This window comes from Oncorhynchus clarkii, chromosome 19, assembly GCF_045791955.1.
Source record: "Oncorhynchus clarkii lewisi isolate Uvic-CL-2024 chromosome 19, UVic_Ocla_1.0, whole genome shotgun sequence".
NCBI classification, from domain to species: domain Eukaryota; kingdom Metazoa; phylum Chordata; class Actinopteri; order Salmoniformes; family Salmonidae; genus Oncorhynchus; species Oncorhynchus clarkii.
The window spans coordinates 37,475,488-37,492,510 of NC_092165.1; the positions used below are offsets into that span (position 1 = coordinate 37,475,488).

At 42.7% G+C, this 17,023-nt stretch overlaps 2 protein-coding genes and 1 pseudogene across 3 annotated transcripts; 2 read left to right on the top strand and 1 right to left on the bottom strand.

Moving 5' to 3' along the window:
- Positions 1-390: 390 nt before the first annotated feature.
- LOC139374475 (transmembrane protein 151B-like) lies at positions 391-2,539 on the top strand (annotated as a pseudogene).
- Positions 2,540-5,096: 2,557 nt separating this feature from the next.
- On the top strand, positions 5,097-8,633 carry LOC139375117 (mitochondrial transcription rescue factor 1). The gene is made up of 4 exons (XM_071116592.1): positions 5,097-5,207; positions 6,004-6,451; positions 6,717-6,789; positions 8,145-8,633. Exons 2-4 carry the CDS (start codon positions 6,024-6,026, stop codon positions 8,325-8,327), a joined length of 684 nt encoding a protein of 227 aa, XP_070972693.1. The 5' UTR covers positions 5,097-5,207; positions 6,004-6,023; the 3' UTR covers positions 8,328-8,633.
- A 5-nt stretch (positions 8,634-8,638) lies between these two features.
- LOC139375115 (BEN domain-containing protein 3-like) lies at positions 8,639-13,598 on the bottom strand. Of its 2 annotated transcripts, XM_071116591.1 has the most exons (5): positions 13,474-13,598; positions 12,761-12,951; positions 11,864-11,918; positions 11,519-11,715; positions 8,639-11,352 (listed from the first exon to the last, which is right to left on the bottom strand). In XM_071116591.1, exons 3-5 carry the CDS (start codon positions 11,913-11,915, stop codon positions 9,100-9,102), a joined length of 2,502 nt encoding a protein of 833 aa, XP_070972692.1. In that variant the 5' UTR covers positions 11,916-11,918; positions 12,761-12,951; positions 13,474-13,598; the 3' UTR covers positions 8,639-9,099. The 2 variants fall into 2 exon arrangements, with proteins under 2 accessions (XP_070972692.1, XP_070972691.1); XM_071116590.1 differs by lacking the exons at positions 12,761-12,951; positions 13,474-13,598 and adding an exon at positions 12,349-12,428 and having other exon boundaries at positions 8,647-11,352.
- Between the last annotated feature and the right edge of the window lie 3,425 nt (positions 13,599-17,023).

Sequence of the window (17,023 nt, forward strand, 5' to 3'; positions counted from 1 at the left end):
GTGTATGAGCCGACCCAATTTGCTCAGATAGACTATAATAAAATGCTTAGTGGAGAGGATAATTTCTGCATACCGACAAGGTCACGTTACTTAATCTGACTGAGGGAGTATTCAAACACGATTCTAAATAACCTGATTTCTTGTAAGACGCCGCTGGTGTAAATGCTTTCTTGATCGCGACATTTTAGTCTGTTACCTGAATGTTTTATTCGATTAAATGTCGGCCATCAGTTCTCTCCGCTGCTGAATGCCTTTATTTAAAATGCATACCCTATAGATCATAAGCAAATAAATCACGCTTTTTATGTGCAAAATTAACAACGGAAACTGAATAGACACAAGCAACTATCTCTACGTTGGAGCAAGGAATCTAAGTAAACTCAATTCGGAAATTCGGCTGCGACAGCGAGTGAGAGCAGTACAACCACCGTTTTCGAGGATGATGCCAGAGAAGAGGTACCACTCATATTATGCAGCCATACAATTTCCACAGGCCTTGCTATAATAAAAGCAATACGTGGTCGAATATTGATGGCAATCGAAAGATTCAAGATGTACATTCGTACATCAGATGCCTGCTTTTACTCAGACCTCACTGTATTCAGGTGTAGTCTAGGATGAACAAGGTGGTAATAAAGCCATATTAAAAAAAACATTAAAATATTAAGGGGGTGAAGATTCCTTTTATCCTGTTATTTAATTGTATTTTTTGATAGTATTTTCCTATCAAGAATTAAGCAAATTGCTTCAATATATATATATATATATATATATTGAAGCAATTTGCTTAATTCTTGATAGGAAAATATATATATATATATTTAAAATATGAGTCAAGCAACCTTGCAGTGAATTAAATAGGAGCTTCTTAGATGTGGGGGAAAATAGGATAAATATTGTGAATAAAACGTCAGAGACCTCAACAATGGTCATGAAATGTTGAATGGTTTGAAATACAAAATTCTGTGTCCATTTACATGTACTTACACTATCCTCCCTTTTTTTGCATGCTTTGAATTAACAGCAGAAGCACTTGAAACAATCCCTGATCAAGTCCCTGTGTAAAGAGAGCATCTGGAAAGGCCTGCTGCTCTCCATGCTCATGTACAGCTGCAAAGGAGCCATGGTGTGGTGCCATTTCACCAAGGTCACCCGCCTCACCTTTGACAGTGCCTTTAAAGGGAATTCCATGATGTACCATGACAGCCCCTGTTCTGATGGCTACGTCTACACCCCTCTGGCCTACTACTACACCTACTCATGCTCTACCTGCTCTACTTAGTGGAGTGCTGGCACCATGACAAGAGTGAGCTGCAGCATAAAATGGGACGTGGAAGGCATTTATGAACGTGTTCAAAGGATGCAGCAAGCTAAACCCTGCATCTGGTGGAAGACCATTAGCTACCACTATGTTAGACAGACCCGGCAGGTCACACGCTACCGTAATGGGGACGCCTACACCAGCACCCAGGTCTACCAATAATGGGTCAACACCCATGTGGGCGAGGCGGAATATGACAACGTTCCCTGTGGGGTGAAGGACATCTCAAAACAACTGCATGGCCCCACTCACAAAAATGAGGTTCACTGAGTGTTTTAGTTTTGCTAATGTGGAGTCTGAGAACTCCTACCTCACCCAAAGAGCAAGGTTCTTCACAACGAGGAGCTAGATGACTGTATGGAGGTATGGGAGGATGCACCTGAAGGACATCAACTTAAAGGAGTGTGTGATTGTGTTTTCTCACCCTGACCACTGTCCATGGTATGGTGTCTCATCATGTGTTCTGGGCGGCATAATTTCTTACCTTCTCATGGCCCCTGAGAGTTGTCACAGAGTAACACACTGCCTACGTCTATTACCATGTAGAAAAGCTCTTCGGGGCGGATTACGTCCCTGTGACCCCTCTCGACGAATGCCCTTACAGCCACCTGATCCCCCAGGTTAACACAATCGACAGAACAGATCTGGAGTGGCACATCCGTTCCAACCAGCAGCTGGTGCCTAGCTACTCTGAGGCTTGTCTCATGGAAATGGTCCAGTGCTCCTCTGGTGGCTTCAGACAGAACTGCAAGCGCTGTCAATGGGCAATGAGCAGCTCCTCCGTTTTCTCCAGCAGTGCCCTCAGCTTATGTACCGGCACTAGCCCGCGCGTCGGCCAGGTGTCCTACAGCGACAGCCGCTTCTCTTTGGGCCAGCGTTATGGCTCGCAGCACAGCTGTTTCTGGAGGAGTAGAAGCAGTTTGGATGAGCAGTTGAGTCCCAGTGAGAACATCCGCTGCCTGTCCGGACACCTAAGCACTGATGACGAGGACCCCCCTGGATTACCAGGATGCTCTCTGCTTCCCAGTGCTCATTGTCCACTGTAGTGACAACTGCCACAATCATGTCCACTGCAGGGAGAACTACCACAATCGCAGGTCCTTTCATAGGAATGGCTCCAATGTGGAGACCTCCCTTGGACAATGCAGTGTATTCACAGATACCATGACTTTGTGTATGAACAAAGATGTATGTCCGCAGGAAACTAACAACTCCTGAAAACCGCATAGCATAAGATTGTTAATGGGTCTGTGTATATGTAAATCTTAGGTGATTAGTTCCGCAATACCTTTTAACTAGAAATCTCTAGGGGTTACATTTTGGCTGTGATAACACAAAAATGTGGAGATGTTACCAAAAAGAGAATTATAGGGAGCATACTTAATTTCACACAGGACACCAGATAAGACATGAGAAATACTCCAGATATAACAGACTGACCCTAGCCCCCCAACACATAAGCTATTGCAGCATAAATACTGGAGCCTGGTGGATGTTTCTACAACTTGATTGGAGTCCACCTGTGGTAAATTCAATTGATTGGACATGATTTGGAAAGGCACACACCTGTCTATATAAAGTCCCACATTTGACAGTGCAAGTCAGAGCATAAACCAAGCAATCGAGGCACAGATCTGGGGAAGGGTAGCAAAATATTTCTGCAGCATTGAAGGTCCCCAAGAACACAGTGGCCTCCATCATTCTTAAATGGAAGAAGTTTAGAACCCCCAAGACTCCTCCTAGAGCTGGCCGACCGGTCAAACTGAGCAATCGGGGGATAAGGGCCTTGGTCAGGGAGGTGACTAAGAAGCCGATGGTCACTCTGACAGAGTTCCTCTGTGGAGATGGGAGGACCTTCCAGAAGGACAACCATCTCTGCAGCACTCCGCCAATCAGGCCTTTATGGTGGAGTTGCCAGACGGAAGCCATTCCTCAGTAAACCTGCTCCAGAGTGTTCAGGACCTTGGACTGGGCTGAAGATTCACCTTCCAACAGGACAAGACCCTAAGCACACAGCCAAGACAATGCAGGAGTGGCTTCGGGACAAGTCTCTGAATGTCCTTGAGTGGCCCAGTCAGAGTCTGGACTTGAACCCGAACTACCATCTCTGGAGAGACCTGAAAATAGCTGTGCAGTGACGCTACCCATCTAACTTGACAGAGCTTGAGAGGATCTGCATAGAAGAATGGGAGAAACTCCCCAAATACAGGTGTGCCAAGCTTGTAGCGTCATACCCAAGAAGATTTGAGGCTGTAATCACTGCCAAAGGTGCTTCAACAAAGTACTGAGTAAAGGATCTGAATACTTACGTACATTTCTATTTTCGGTTTTTATTTCTAATAAATGTGCAAACATTTCTAAAAACCTGTTTTTGCTTTGTCATTATGGGGTATTGTGTGTAGATTGATGAGGGTAAAAAAACGTTTTAATCAATTTTAGAATAAGGCTGTAACACAACAAAATGTGGAAAAAGGTAACATTTTGTGACTCTGAATACTTTGAAGGCCCTGTATACAGTGCCTTCAGAATGTGTTCATACCCCTTGACTTATTCCACATTTTGTTGTGTTACAGCCTCAATTCAAAATGGATTAAATATATTTGGGATGAGTTGGCTGCAGAGTGAAGGAAAAGCAGCCAACAAGTGCTCAGCATATGTGAGAACTCCTTCAAGACTGTTGGAAGAGCTACCTCATGAAGCTGGTTGAGAGAATGCCAAGAGTGTGCAAAGCTGTCATCGAGGCAAAGGGTGGCTACTTTGAAGAATCTCAAATATAAAATATATTTAGATTTGTTTAACACTTTTTTGGTTACTAAATGATTCCAAATGTGTTATTTTATAGTTTTTATGTCTTTACTATTATTGTACAATTTAGAAAATAGTTCAAATGAAGAAAAACCCTTGAATGAGTAGGTGTGTCCAAACTTTTGACTGGTACTATATATATATATGTATGGTGTGTGTGTATAATGTACTGTATGTATATATTAACAGTATAACATGTCTGGAAAATACATCAAATATGCAAACATGACAGTGATGGGAAAGGTAATTATTGTGCAATGTAAAAAGATTTTGCACCAAAATCATCACAAATCAAGAGATTACAAAAACAACAGGTGGTACAGGAGGCATAAATAGGCTACATTGTCACCCGTTTTTGAGGAACCTCATGTACTTTCAATTATTAAAAAAACATAATTAACAAACACTGATGAAGGTTTTTTCATTGAAATGCTGGAAATTATTCATTTAAAAGTTATGGCGCAAACAATAATAGTTTTCATGAGGTGTAAATCCACCTGTACACCTTCTTTTCAATAAAAACTCCTACTCCCCCCCCCCCCCCCTTTATTTAACTAGGCAAGTCAGTGAAGAACAAAGTCTTATTTACAATGAAGGCTCTTGCTTTTATGCAGATTGTATATTCCTCTATTATGTCTCGTAGAAATGTATGTGTTGGATTACTAGTCAGATATGATGATTATGGTGCCAATGGTCCATCTTTTTTGCCTTCACAATTCATTTTCTATGTTTACGTCTCTTGTCTTAGGTCTCTCTTCATGGAGTCGTGTGTTGTCTCTCTTGTCGAGATGTGTGTTTTGTCCTTTATTGGTATTTATTCATGTTTAATCCCAGCCCCCGTCCCCACAGGAGGCCTTTTGTCTTTTGGTAGACCGTCATTGTAAATAAGAATTTGTTCCTAACCGACTTGCCTAGTTAAATAAAGGTTAAATAAAAAAATACATCGGACTTTTAATGTGAAGGATTGTCTAATTTGACGCGGAAGTGATATTACTGTTGCTGACCTTCACACGGGTCATATTATAAGTACCTAGCTAGCTATCAAGCTAACTGAATGAAGAAGACTCGTCTCAAAATAAAGGTAACTACGAGATGAATGGGCTTAGCTACAACCACTAATCATGAGGGAAAACAACGTTTGTTAGCTACTAGCTGTATTGCTTATCTCTGTAGCAAGGTATTTATTTGTTAGCTCAACTAATGTGACACATTACAACGTAAACTCACTTTAGCCTAGGTTGACGAAAACAATTATTTGTAGTATTTTTTTAATTTTTTTTTGACCTAGACTTAAGTTAGCTAGCCACATATATCATGTACCCTAGCTGTGGACGAGAAGAGGTTGAGTACACTGCATAATATAAACAATGTGATTATGTAGCTAGCTACTGCATGTCAACCTCGTTTGTTTTTAACTAAGGTTAACGGTAGCTTGTGCACTAGTTAGTTAAAGCTATTCAACCCTAATGAATGCTACTCTTATGGCCACACCACCACATACATTTTCTTTAACGTTTTAATATAACATTTATTAAACTAGGCATGTCAGTTAAGAACAAATTATTATTTACAATGACGGCCTAACCCGGACAACGCAGAGCCAATTATGCGACTCCCAATCACGGCCAGTTGTGATACAGACTGGAACTTATCCGGGTCTGTCGTGACGCCTCTATAACTGAGATGCAGTGCCTTAGACCGCTGCATGACTCTGGAGGCATACCATTACCATAGTGGGCCACCAACATAACTTGACAATGTATCCTATCTATATTACATATATAGTTATTGATTTCCTAAAGGCTTGTTGTACCAAAAATCCACATTCAACTGCTTTTTATAACTCTAGTTGTAAACGACTGTCTACTTTTTTCAAGTCACAAGGAGGAGCTACAGCATGCAGGGATTGTTGATACAGGCACTGGCACTGAGACAGTTGGGAAGGCTGAGTACCCGAAAGCTGCTGAACCCTGGACCGGGACCTTACTGGACAGAATGGTGCCCAAGGACACTACACACCCGACAGCTGTGTGGTTCCCCCTCTTTCCTGACCCTTGGGGGACACAAGCTTCCTAAACGCTGGAATTCAGCTAAGAGCAGGTTGGTTCTTCATCACGTGAGGTTCAAAAGCAGCAAGAAGAAAGGAGGTGCAAAGGTCGTACAGGAAGAGGAAGAAGATGATGAAAAGGACCTGGAGGACAGTGACTATGACGATGAACCTGAGGATGACTCCAGTGTGCCAAAAGACTACAAAGACATAGAGAAATATGTGCAGTCCTTTCGATATGATGTTATCATGAAAGCTGGCCTTGACATAGCACGCAAGTGAGTTGTTGCCTTTGTTTTTTGTTTTCAAATGGATGCACTCAAGGAGATAAAGAGGGTTGGGTTATGGTATCATTAATATTTGACAATATTGACAACAATTTGAGGGAATCCAAATGGGTCGACTTTGAGCACCTCTCTCCTGAAAGCTTCAATGAAGAGAGATGAGGTCAAATTATTTGATTGATATGGAATTACTTAAAAGGCTCTAATCTAGGCCTATCCTCAGTGGCCAACTGATTTGTTGTTATTGTCTTTATTTCAGCAAAGTGGAGGATGCATTCTATGGCAACAAGCTTTGGCTAAATGGACAGAAACTTGTCAAGAAAAGTAAATTGGTGAGTTACTTTTGTGCCTAGTAATGATGTATAAAATAAACAATATTTCTGTCAACCTTCAACATCTTACAGGACTGTTAGGATCCAAACCCACCCCCCATGAACTGAAGTGGTAGAGCAGTCTAACCAACTGGATTGTCAGGGACAAGTCTAAGGGCTCGATTAAATCCGTAGCACTGAATATGCGCACTGAAATTTAAAGGCAATGTTTCCTCGTTCGAAGACTGCATTTACGGTAAATAACCTTAATATTTAAATTGCGCTTGTAATAGCAGCCGAAGCATCACCCATATGGGTGCTACACTTTTTATGGTGCATCTGTTAAAGCCTACCTACAGAGAAGGATTAACTGTGAACTTCGGAAACAGAGGTGCCCAATGAACAGCTCCGGGCCTGCCTGTCTAATGTTTCTCCCTCCCTGACCATCGACACCACCTCCACTCAAGCTACTCCTTTACTGAACTGCATCATCATCCAGCTATAGAAGACCATCTCCCATAAACTGCCAGCTCCCTGAAGTTTATTTTTTAAATCGACTGAGATTCTGTATAATAAGTGCTATATAAACAATCTATACTGAACAAAAATAAAAACAACATGCACCAATTTCAAAGATTTTACCCGTTACAATTCATATAAGGAAATCGGGCAATTTAAATGTATTGGGCCCAAATATATTCATTTCACATGACTGGGCAAGAGTGCAGCCATGGGTGGGCATAGGCCCACCCACTTGGGAGTCAGGCCCGGCCAATCAGACGTTAGTTTTCCCCATAACGGCTTTATTACAGACAGAAATACTCCTCGGCACCCGCTCAGACGATCCCGCAGGTGAAATAGCCGGAAGTGGAGGTCCTGGGCTGGCATGGTTACACATGGTTGTGAGGCTAGTTGAACGTACTACCAAATTCTCTATAATTACATTTTGAGGCGGCTTATGGTAAAGAAATTAACTTTCACTTCTCTGGCAACACCATTGGACATTTCTGCAGTCAGCATGCCAATTGCACGCTCCCTCAACTTTAAACATCTGCACATTTTAGTGGCCTTCTGTCCACAGCACAAAGTGCACTTGTGTAATCAGCTTCTTGATATGCCACACCTGTCAGGTGGCTGGATTATCTTTGTAAAGGAGAAACGCTCACTAACAGGGATGTAAACATTTGTGGTCAAAATTTGAGATATGCGTTTTGTGCGTATGAAACATTTCTGGGGTCTTATCAGCTCATGAAACATGGGATCAACATTTTACATGTTTTATATTTTTGTTCAGTAGATAATGCAGATGTTCAGCAATATGGATTGAATCAAACCCTACGTTTCTTAATTGTACCCATCTTTGGTTCTCTCTTCAGGTTAAAGTTGGGGACACCTTGGACCTGGTATTGTTAGAGAACAAAGAAACAGACACTGTCACGCTTTTGAGAGTCATCATTAAGAAGGAATTGGGTGAATCCAAGGATGGAGACCGGTACAAAGTTGTTCTGAGGCGCTGGAAAAACTTAGAACTTCCCAAGCAGAATGCCTTTAAACAATGAGTTTGTGTACAATACTGAATACACCACTCCCCATTGACAAGGGATTTGGAATATCTGTCTATGCATGTTACATCAAAGTGAATGGTGCATTTTTTACATAGTCTTCTTGGTATGTGTCATCATTGGCTTATCTGTTTTCAAATGGCTTTGGGCCTTGACACAATTTTCTATTAGCAAATATTAGTAAGACGACTTCTCAATATTACTATGTAATTATGAAATGGATGGTCATGGTTTGAATCAGATGCAAGGGGATATGTGTGGGATAAGTTATGGAGTGCTAATAAAGTGAAATGCTGAATTTGACTGACTTGATTACAAATGGCTTAACGGGATCTGTTGCCATGGTTTAATACATATTTATAATACAAAATTCTATAAGAAGGTAGAACATTGTTATAAAAGACCAGTAGTGCCACAACCAATGGAAAAAAACAATCACCATTTTTATCCATCTTTGCCTGTGATGTCTTTGTACTATTTACATGGTTATTGTTAAGGCTACACATCTTATATACAGGGTAAATTAGATGAGCTATGACACTTGTTTTGGTGTATACATACAGTCTATAATCTCAAACAAGCAGACGATGAAAAACTAAACTAATACTGTAGTTCAATATTACAAATACATTGAGTACTAATGAAATGCCTTTACAAGTTGGCCTTATCCTACACAGGACAGTGTGCAAAGGCTCCACTATGCTATTCAGCTTCTGTACTTGTGCAAATATTTAGAATAACAAAATAAAAATTGTCTTTAGCTTTGCTACTAGGACACAGTATTTGATCTCTTGGCCTTCTTCAGTATGTCACACTTCTTGCGGTTGGGCCGCCGGCATCGCTCATCTATGCTTGGCACACATTCATAATGCCAGACCTCCTCCATCTTCTCAACTGGGTACACGGCTTCTACATAGTGGCGGATGAGCCTGAGACGCACTGGATCCAGCTGCTTCTTGTTGCAGGCGCCTGAATGGTTATACTGAAGCCGCAGGTTCTCCTGAGTGAAGAGCTCAGGGAAGAGGCGCACCAGTAGGCGGGCGGCAAAGTTTCCCACTGAAAGGCTCTGCTGGACAATCTCTCGCACCTCAGTGTCTGAGAGCAAGTAGACCAAAGGCACTGGGAAGTCTGGAATCGACACCTTCAATTCCTCCAGGGGGATCATGCAGAAGTCTTTGCTACTTTTTTCAGGGGGTAGTGGAGGGATCTCAAAGTCCTCCTTCAAGTGCTCTGTGTTGAGCTGGTTCACTTGGCAAGCAGCCACAAAGTCCACAGGCCCTTGCTCCAACTCAGGAGCATAGACTTTGGGTTGCTGCTGGTACGACCTCCGTTGTTCCGTGTCTCGTCGCCTGCACCGCTCGTCCAGTTTACCCACAAATTCCAGGGTCCACACTCTGTCATTCTTGGCCTGTGGATATAGTAGCTCTACATAGTGGCGAATAAGGTTGACCCGAACAGGATCAAGCTGTTTCTTCCCGAGAGAGCCACTACAGTTGTAATGCTTCTGTGTGTTCTCGTAGGTGAAGAGCTCAGGGAATGTAAGTACCAAGAGGCGAGAGGCAAAGTTCCCAATTGACAAGCTACAGTCATAGTTGTTCCTCAGTTGCTCCCTAGAGAGCAGATACTCTTGAGGCACACTGAAATCTGGTAGGGGGATCTCAAGTTGTTCAAAATCGACTGGCACAAGCAACGACTTTTTTGACCTATGACCTGGTCTCTCGTAGTCACACATGTCACTGATCTTGATGATAGAGACATCATCAGGGAGGCTTGTGGAGCCATAGCTCTCATCGTTCATGTTCTCAGGCTCACTGCCATTACTGTTACTGTGATAACCCTCTATTGCATCTTCTATGCGCTGCACACACACATGCAGCCAACTATCCTCTGGGACGTCAGGAAAATTAGCTTCCATGTACTTACGGATAATCTCTATCCTGTCCGAGTCCAGGATCATCTTTCCCACACTACCCTCTAGTAATTTCCCCTCCTCAAAAACCTCTGGGAAAACTCTGTTTACAAGAAACATAAAGTCTTCAGGGGAGGAGAGCTTATCAAGATCCTCTCCAACCTCCTGAGTGTCAAACACAAGGTCTGGCACTACTACTTTATTGTTGGTGTGGTCACTATTGGAGTCTAAGTCGAGGTGCACTTCTTGCCCCTCCTCATTTATAAAATGGCCGGGCTGGTTCCGTTCAGCTTTTAAACCAAAGTCTGTAATAGTCTGTCTCCCACATGACTGTGGCCCGCTCTCCATATCCTTCTGAGCCCAGAAGCGGTTAAAGAAGTTATTAATCTGTAATAGGCATTCATCCTGCCAAATGTTGTTATTCTTTACCAGAGGAAAACACACCTTCACATAGTTGCGTATTAGCTGCAGCTGTAGGGAATCCAACGTTCTCTTGTTGGCAATACAACCAGGAGTGCACTCCTTGGCTTTAAAAAGTTCTGGGAAGAGATGTACTAGCAGTCGACAACCCAACTCGCCAGCATTTGATGTCTGCTCCATCAGTTGACTCAGCTCCTCACTTGTCAACAGGTATTCTGGAGGAGGCTGGAACTCAGTTGCCATCTCTGAGGGTTTGATCTGTTTTTTGATGCGAGTGACCTCCAGGGAAAGTAGATCCACCTTGCTGTGCAGTTGGGTCATGCTTGAGTTAAGCGTATTGAGGATGAAAAACATTTTCTCAATGAGGGAGTATAGATTAGAGTCTGTTGAAGACATGGACCCTGCTGCCCCCAGGGCAGAGAGGGGTTCACTTTGGCTGTGCTCCCCTGTATTGACCAGTTGAGGGGATAAGAGATTGCTGTAGCTTAGCTGCACTCCTCCCTCATGCTGAGCCTGCTGGTCCAGGCTTGATATGTGCTTCTTCTCTGTGATTCTGTGAGAGATGCTGTAGAGAGGCTTCCTGTAAGAGGCTATAGTCTTCTCCTGGGCAGGGTCCTTCTCTGCAGATGTCAGGCAGAGAGATTGTGGCCTTGTGGACTCTTCAGACAATCTCCTCAGCAAGCGCCGCCCTGCCTACACAGAGACAACAACAACATTATGCATTTCTTATCTCAAATTTAAAAAATTATGTATTTTTTATGTCCTGTAAATAAAAACAGGAATAAGCAAGTCTGTGTTTATTTGATGACATTTGTATATTTACCAAATGAAGTTAGATTATGCCATTTCACTAATTTACCTCACTAGAGACCCTAACTCTTTTGCTGCTGGTAGACTGGAGCAATTCAGAATTGTGTGAGTCACAGCCCATGTCCTTGGCAGTACGTTTCCTGGTGGCCTCACTAGTTCCAAGGTACCATCTTCGGGGTCCTTCAGTTGTCTCACTAATAGTACATTCATCTGTCTCCGTCTTGATGTCTTGAATGGGTTCTCGCTCTGCAGAAAATAAACATTTCAAATCATTGTTATGTTATTTCCAATATACAGCTTGATTAGATTTCCCCACTTTAGCTGTTGCTAAATCCAAACAGTTTGGAAGTGAATAGTTGCAATAACAGTATAATTTTAAATGGTTTATACTTACCTATCTCCAGCATTTCGCCATCTGTGTTTTCCCTATGGTCAGAGGAATTCATATCCTATAGTAAAACAATAGAATCAAAATAAATAAAACCTGTAACATCACTGTTTATGCCATTTTCCGAATTCCACTCTCACTGCACTGGTAAGTAACCTTGACTGTTGTAATTTCTCTAAATAGACACATTACTTTGATTGCATTGTCCTAATGTTGTTATATTGTTGGAGTCTTTATCTTTCAAATTAAAAGTCACATTATATGCTTCAACAACAATTGTGATTGTTGTTCCATAGAAAAAGTAAAGCATTTGATGTAATAGTGTTATAATCAATCAGGCCCTTGTCTACTGCACCGCTTTATATGTTCATAGGCATACATGGATGATATTCTGAACCCGTGCCATTTGATCAGCTGTCTGGGCGCATGTTTACTTAACGAAAATTCGCAGTAAGCTACGTTCATTTTGCAATTAAATATAAGACACTAACTTGTGCTTTATTGTTTAACTTCTAACAGTGTGTGAGTTTTGTGTTCTCTGATGCAAGAGGACTCAGTCTGTGGAGGCTTTATATGATTTGCTTCACTCGCCCCCTTCGGTTTCTGTCCCATCCACTTCCTCATTCTTCTACACTAGAAGCCCATGAACCAAAACATGAACACACACACAAACACACACAACTGTTTAACTTTTCCCACTGGAAATAAAAACTTCAGCCTTTCGTGGCAATTAAAAAACGCTATGACATGTATTTGAATACACAGAAAATACATATTTCTACTTTGCATTACAGCTAGCTTATCATTTCGTGACGCGTCAGTGTATATCCTTGTACGAGTTTTCCCCACTCTTCGTGGAATTGTCCAAATGAAAACACAGATGCATTTTTAGCTCGAACTCACCTTTACGGTTTAATGTAGTCCTTTGCAGTAATGGAAGACGTGGTCAACATCTCTGCCGTGGGAATTTCACACTGTTCGTGTTTCTCCTTTTTTGGAAGGGGGGTCTGTGTCGTCTCGCGTGACGTGTCGGGGCGCGCGCCTGCAGTGTCATTTCCGCACAGCTGTGGATGTGTCTTGTGTGGCCTGTGAAGCTAGCGACAATAAGGATTAGCCACAAAAGAGGAATTTGCCTTCAAAGTGTATTAGACTGCATAATTGTGTTGTGTTTTGTGGGTGTCACTGAGTAGGCTGATAACCCCATTTCATTGGTGTCCACTCCATAGTACTGTCCAATATTAATGTTCAACAACGCAATAGACTAACTGGGGAGGTGATTTCCCAGGGTCAAAATCATGCAATAAACTATGACGCTAATATTTGTGTAAACTCTTTGGGATTGTAATCTGTGTGTGTCACTGACAAGGCTGATACCTAATTTCCATAGTTAAGGCTGCACATAGCCCTTGATATGACTCTCAGTTCCATTACGTTACACATAAGAGTCATTGGACGAAGGCGTCTTCTGTACGGGGAGTTTTGTTAAGAGCCCCAACACTCAATCTGAACATTAACAACTGTCGCTTGCGGTACGGTTTTGGAAGCATAAGGACTTTATATTCCATATCAGCGAGAAATTATATTAAAAAAAAAAAAAAAGTTAAATTGATACACACCTTGATAGGGTTAGTGTTCCCACACGGCCATATTTTCATGTTTACAATGCTCGTTTACGGAAGACTTGAGGCGAACGACCACATGTGCTATTTACATATCTAGCATGCTCCGAACACCCGTGTGTAAACATAACTCGGGAAGTGTAGTAGAAGCGTAGTTTCGTCGGATGGAGGTACCCATAGCTTTATGGGTATGTGCAAAACTACTACAGTAAGTTAATCATTTTTATTTAAAGGATTCTTTCTGATGAAAGATGAGGCCCATATGTCTCTAAAGCCGTATCGCAAGCAACGATTATTGGTATTTCTAAACGTTAAAATACAGTGTTGGGATTGTAGTCGTGGGAAAAACTAATGGATGAAAACTGTAGGGGTAAGGCAGAATGCCACCTTGAGTTTGAGGGCTAGGCTGTATATGTATGCCCCCAATGCAATTATGCAGTCACAGTGGGATTTGAACGTTGTTTACAGTTTCTTGTGAAATTAATTAATTATTGTATTCATTTAAGTTATATAACATTCCAACCTTGTTTAGCATTATTCCACTATTTGGATCCGTTTCAAAGGGGACTTTTATTTAGAAGGCGAACTGCAAATTCCATTATTGTGATTTATATTTATTGTGGTTAGCGTCACAAAGGTGGCCGTTTGCATGATGACCGAGAAACGATGGCCTAAATTGCGCAAGTTATTTTACTAGTATGTATGGGATACATCATCCAACGAAATGCTTACTTGCAGGTTCCTTCTTGACAAGGCAACAACAATAAGAAATAGTATGTACATGCCCCAACCAGAATCCATGGATTACAGACAACATTCTCACTGAGCTAAAGGGGTAGAGCTGCCACTTTCAAGGAGCGGGACTCTAAACCGGAAGCTTATAAGAAGACACTTGGCAGTTGGTCAAACCATCAAACAGGCAAAGCATCAATACAGGACTAAGATCGAATCGTACTACACCGGCCCCGACGCTCATTGGATGTGGCAGGGCTTGCAAACTATTACAGACTTCAAAGGGAAGCACAGCTGAGAGCTGCCCAGTGACACAAGCCCACCAGACAAGCTAAATAACTTATATGCTCGCTTCGAGGCAAGTAACACTGAAACATGCATGAGAGCATCAGCTGTTCCGGACGACTGATCACGCTCTCCGCAGCCGATGTAAGACCTTTAAACAGGTCAACATTCACAAACCAGCTGAACCAGACAGATTACCAGGTCGTGTACCACGAGCATGCGCTGACCAACTGGAAAGTGTCTTCACTGACATTTTCAACCTCTCCTTGTCTGAGTCTGTAATACCATCTTGTTTTAAGCAGACCACCATAGTCCCTGTGCCCATGAACATAAAGGTAACCTGCCTAAATGACTACCGACCCGTAGCACTCACATCGGTAGCCATGAAATGCTTTGAAAGGCTGGTCATGGCCCACATCAACACCATTATTCCAGAAACCCTAGACCCACTCCAATGTGCATACAGCACCAACAGATCCACAGATGATAACATCTCTATTGCACTCCACACTGCCCTTTCCAACCTGGACAAAGGAACACCTATGTGAGAATGCTATTCATTGACTACAGCTCAGAGTTCAACACCATAGTGCCCTCAAGTCTCATCACTAAGCTAAGGACCCTGGGACTAAACACCTCCCTCTGCAACTGGATCCTGGACTTCCTGACGGTATGCCCCCAGGTGGTAAGGGTACGTAACAACACATCCGCCAAGCTGATCCTCAACACAGGGGCCCCTCAGGGGTGCGTGCTCAGTCCCCTCCTGTACTCCCTGCTCACTCATGACTGCACGGCCAGGCACAACTCCAACATCATCATTAAGTTTGCTGATGACACAACAGTGGAAGGCCTGATCACCGTCAACGATGAGACAGCCTATAGGGAGGAGATCAGAGACCTGACCGTTTGGTGCAAGGACAACAACCTCTCCCTCATCGCGATTAAGACAAAGGAGATGATTGTGGACTACAGGAAAAGGAGGACCGGGCACGCCCACATTCTCATCGACGGGGCTGTAGTGGAGCGGGTCGAGAGTTTTAAGTTCCTTGGTGTCCACATCACCAACAAATTATCATGATCCAAACACACCAAGACAGTTGTGAAGACGGCACGACAAAACCTTTTACCCCTCGGGAGACAGAAAAGATTTGGCATGGGTCCCCAGATCCTCAAAAAGTTATACAGCTGCACCATCGAGAGCATCCTGATCAGTTGCATCACCGCCTGGTATGGCAACTGCTCGGCATCTGACCATAACGTGCTACAGAGGGTAGTACGTACGCCCAGTACATCAGTGGGGCCAAGCTTCCTGCCATCCAGGACTTATTTAATAGGCGGTGTCAGAAGACAGCACATAAAATCGTCAGAGACTCCAGTCACCCAAGTCGTAGAATGTTTTGTCTGCTACCGCAGCGCAAGCGGTACCAAAACGGCAGGTCTAGGACCAAAAGGCTCCTTAACAGCTTCTACCCCCAAGCCATTTGACTGCTGAAAAATTAATCAACTGGCCACAGGACCATTTACATTGACCCCCCCCCCCCCCCATTTGTTTTGTACACTGCTGCTACTCGCTGTTTAGTATCTATGCATAGTCACTTCCCCCCTACCTACATATACAAATTACTTCAACTAACCTGTACCCCCGCACACTGTCTCTGTACTGGTACCCCCTGTATATAGCCTCATTATTGTTGTGTTATTGTGTTACTTAAGCAAAATTGAAATCATTTCTATTTGGTAAATATTTTCTTAACTCATGAACTGCAAACAGTCTCACAGCTTTCCATATCTGAGGACAAAAAACATCAAAGGAACAGGCTTCATTACATGAGACTAGACTAGACTGGGCGGGCGTCCGCGTCCGTATGTTGATTTTGTCCATTTACACCAGACGCGATCAGGACGCATGTTGAAATATCAAAACGAACTCTGAAGCAACTACAGTGGGGCAGTGGGGCAAAAAAGTATTTAGTCAGCCACCAATTGTGCAAGTTCTCCCACTTAAAAAGATGAGAGAGGCCTGCAATTTTCATCATAGGTACACTTCAACTATGACAGACAAAATGAGGCGGAAAAAAATCCAGAAAATCACATTGTAGGATTTTTTATGAATTTATTTGCAAATTATGGTGGAAAATAGGTATTTGGTCACCTACAAACAAGCAAGATTTCTGGCTCTCACAGACCTGTAACTTCTTCTTTAAGAGGCTCCTCTACTCGTTACCTGTATTAATGGCACCTGTTTGAACTTGTTATCAGTATAAAAGACACCTGTCCACAACCTCAAACAGTCACACTCCAAACTCCACTATGGCCAAGACCAAAGAGCTGTCAAAGGACACCAGAAACAACATTATAGATCTGCACCAGGCTGGGAAGACTGAATCTGCAATAGGTAAGCAGCTTGGTTTGAAGAAATCAACTGTGGGAGCAATTATTAGGAAATGGAAGACATACAAGACCACTGATAATCTCCCTCGATCTGGGGCTCCACGCAAGATCTCACCCCGTGAGGTCAAAATGATCACAA

Coding starts and splice junctions, on each gene's coding strand:
- LOC139375117 (XM_071116592.1), top strand. CDS start 6,024: ATGCAGGGATTGTTGATACAGGCACTGGCACTGAGACAGTTGGGAAGG. Junction 6,452..6,716: donor GGCCTTGACATAGCACGCAA/GTGAGTTGTTGC, acceptor TCTTTATTTCAG/CAAAGTGGAGGATGCATTCT. Junction 6,790..8,144: donor TTGTCAAGAAAAGTAAATTG/GTGAGTTACTTT, acceptor TTCTCTCTTCAG/GTTAAAGTTGGGGACACCTT.
- LOC139375115 (XM_071116591.1), bottom strand. CDS start 11,915: ATGAATTCCTCTGACCATAGGGAAAACACAGATGGCGAAATGCTGGAG. Junction 11,716..11,863: donor TGGCGAAATGCTGGAGATAG/GTAAGTATAAAC, acceptor TATTTTCTGCAG/AGCGAGAACCCATTCAAGAC. Junction 11,353..11,518: donor GAGTTAGGGTCTCTAGTGAG/GTAAATTAGTGA, acceptor GTCTCTGTGTAG/GCAGGGCGGCGCTTGCTGAG.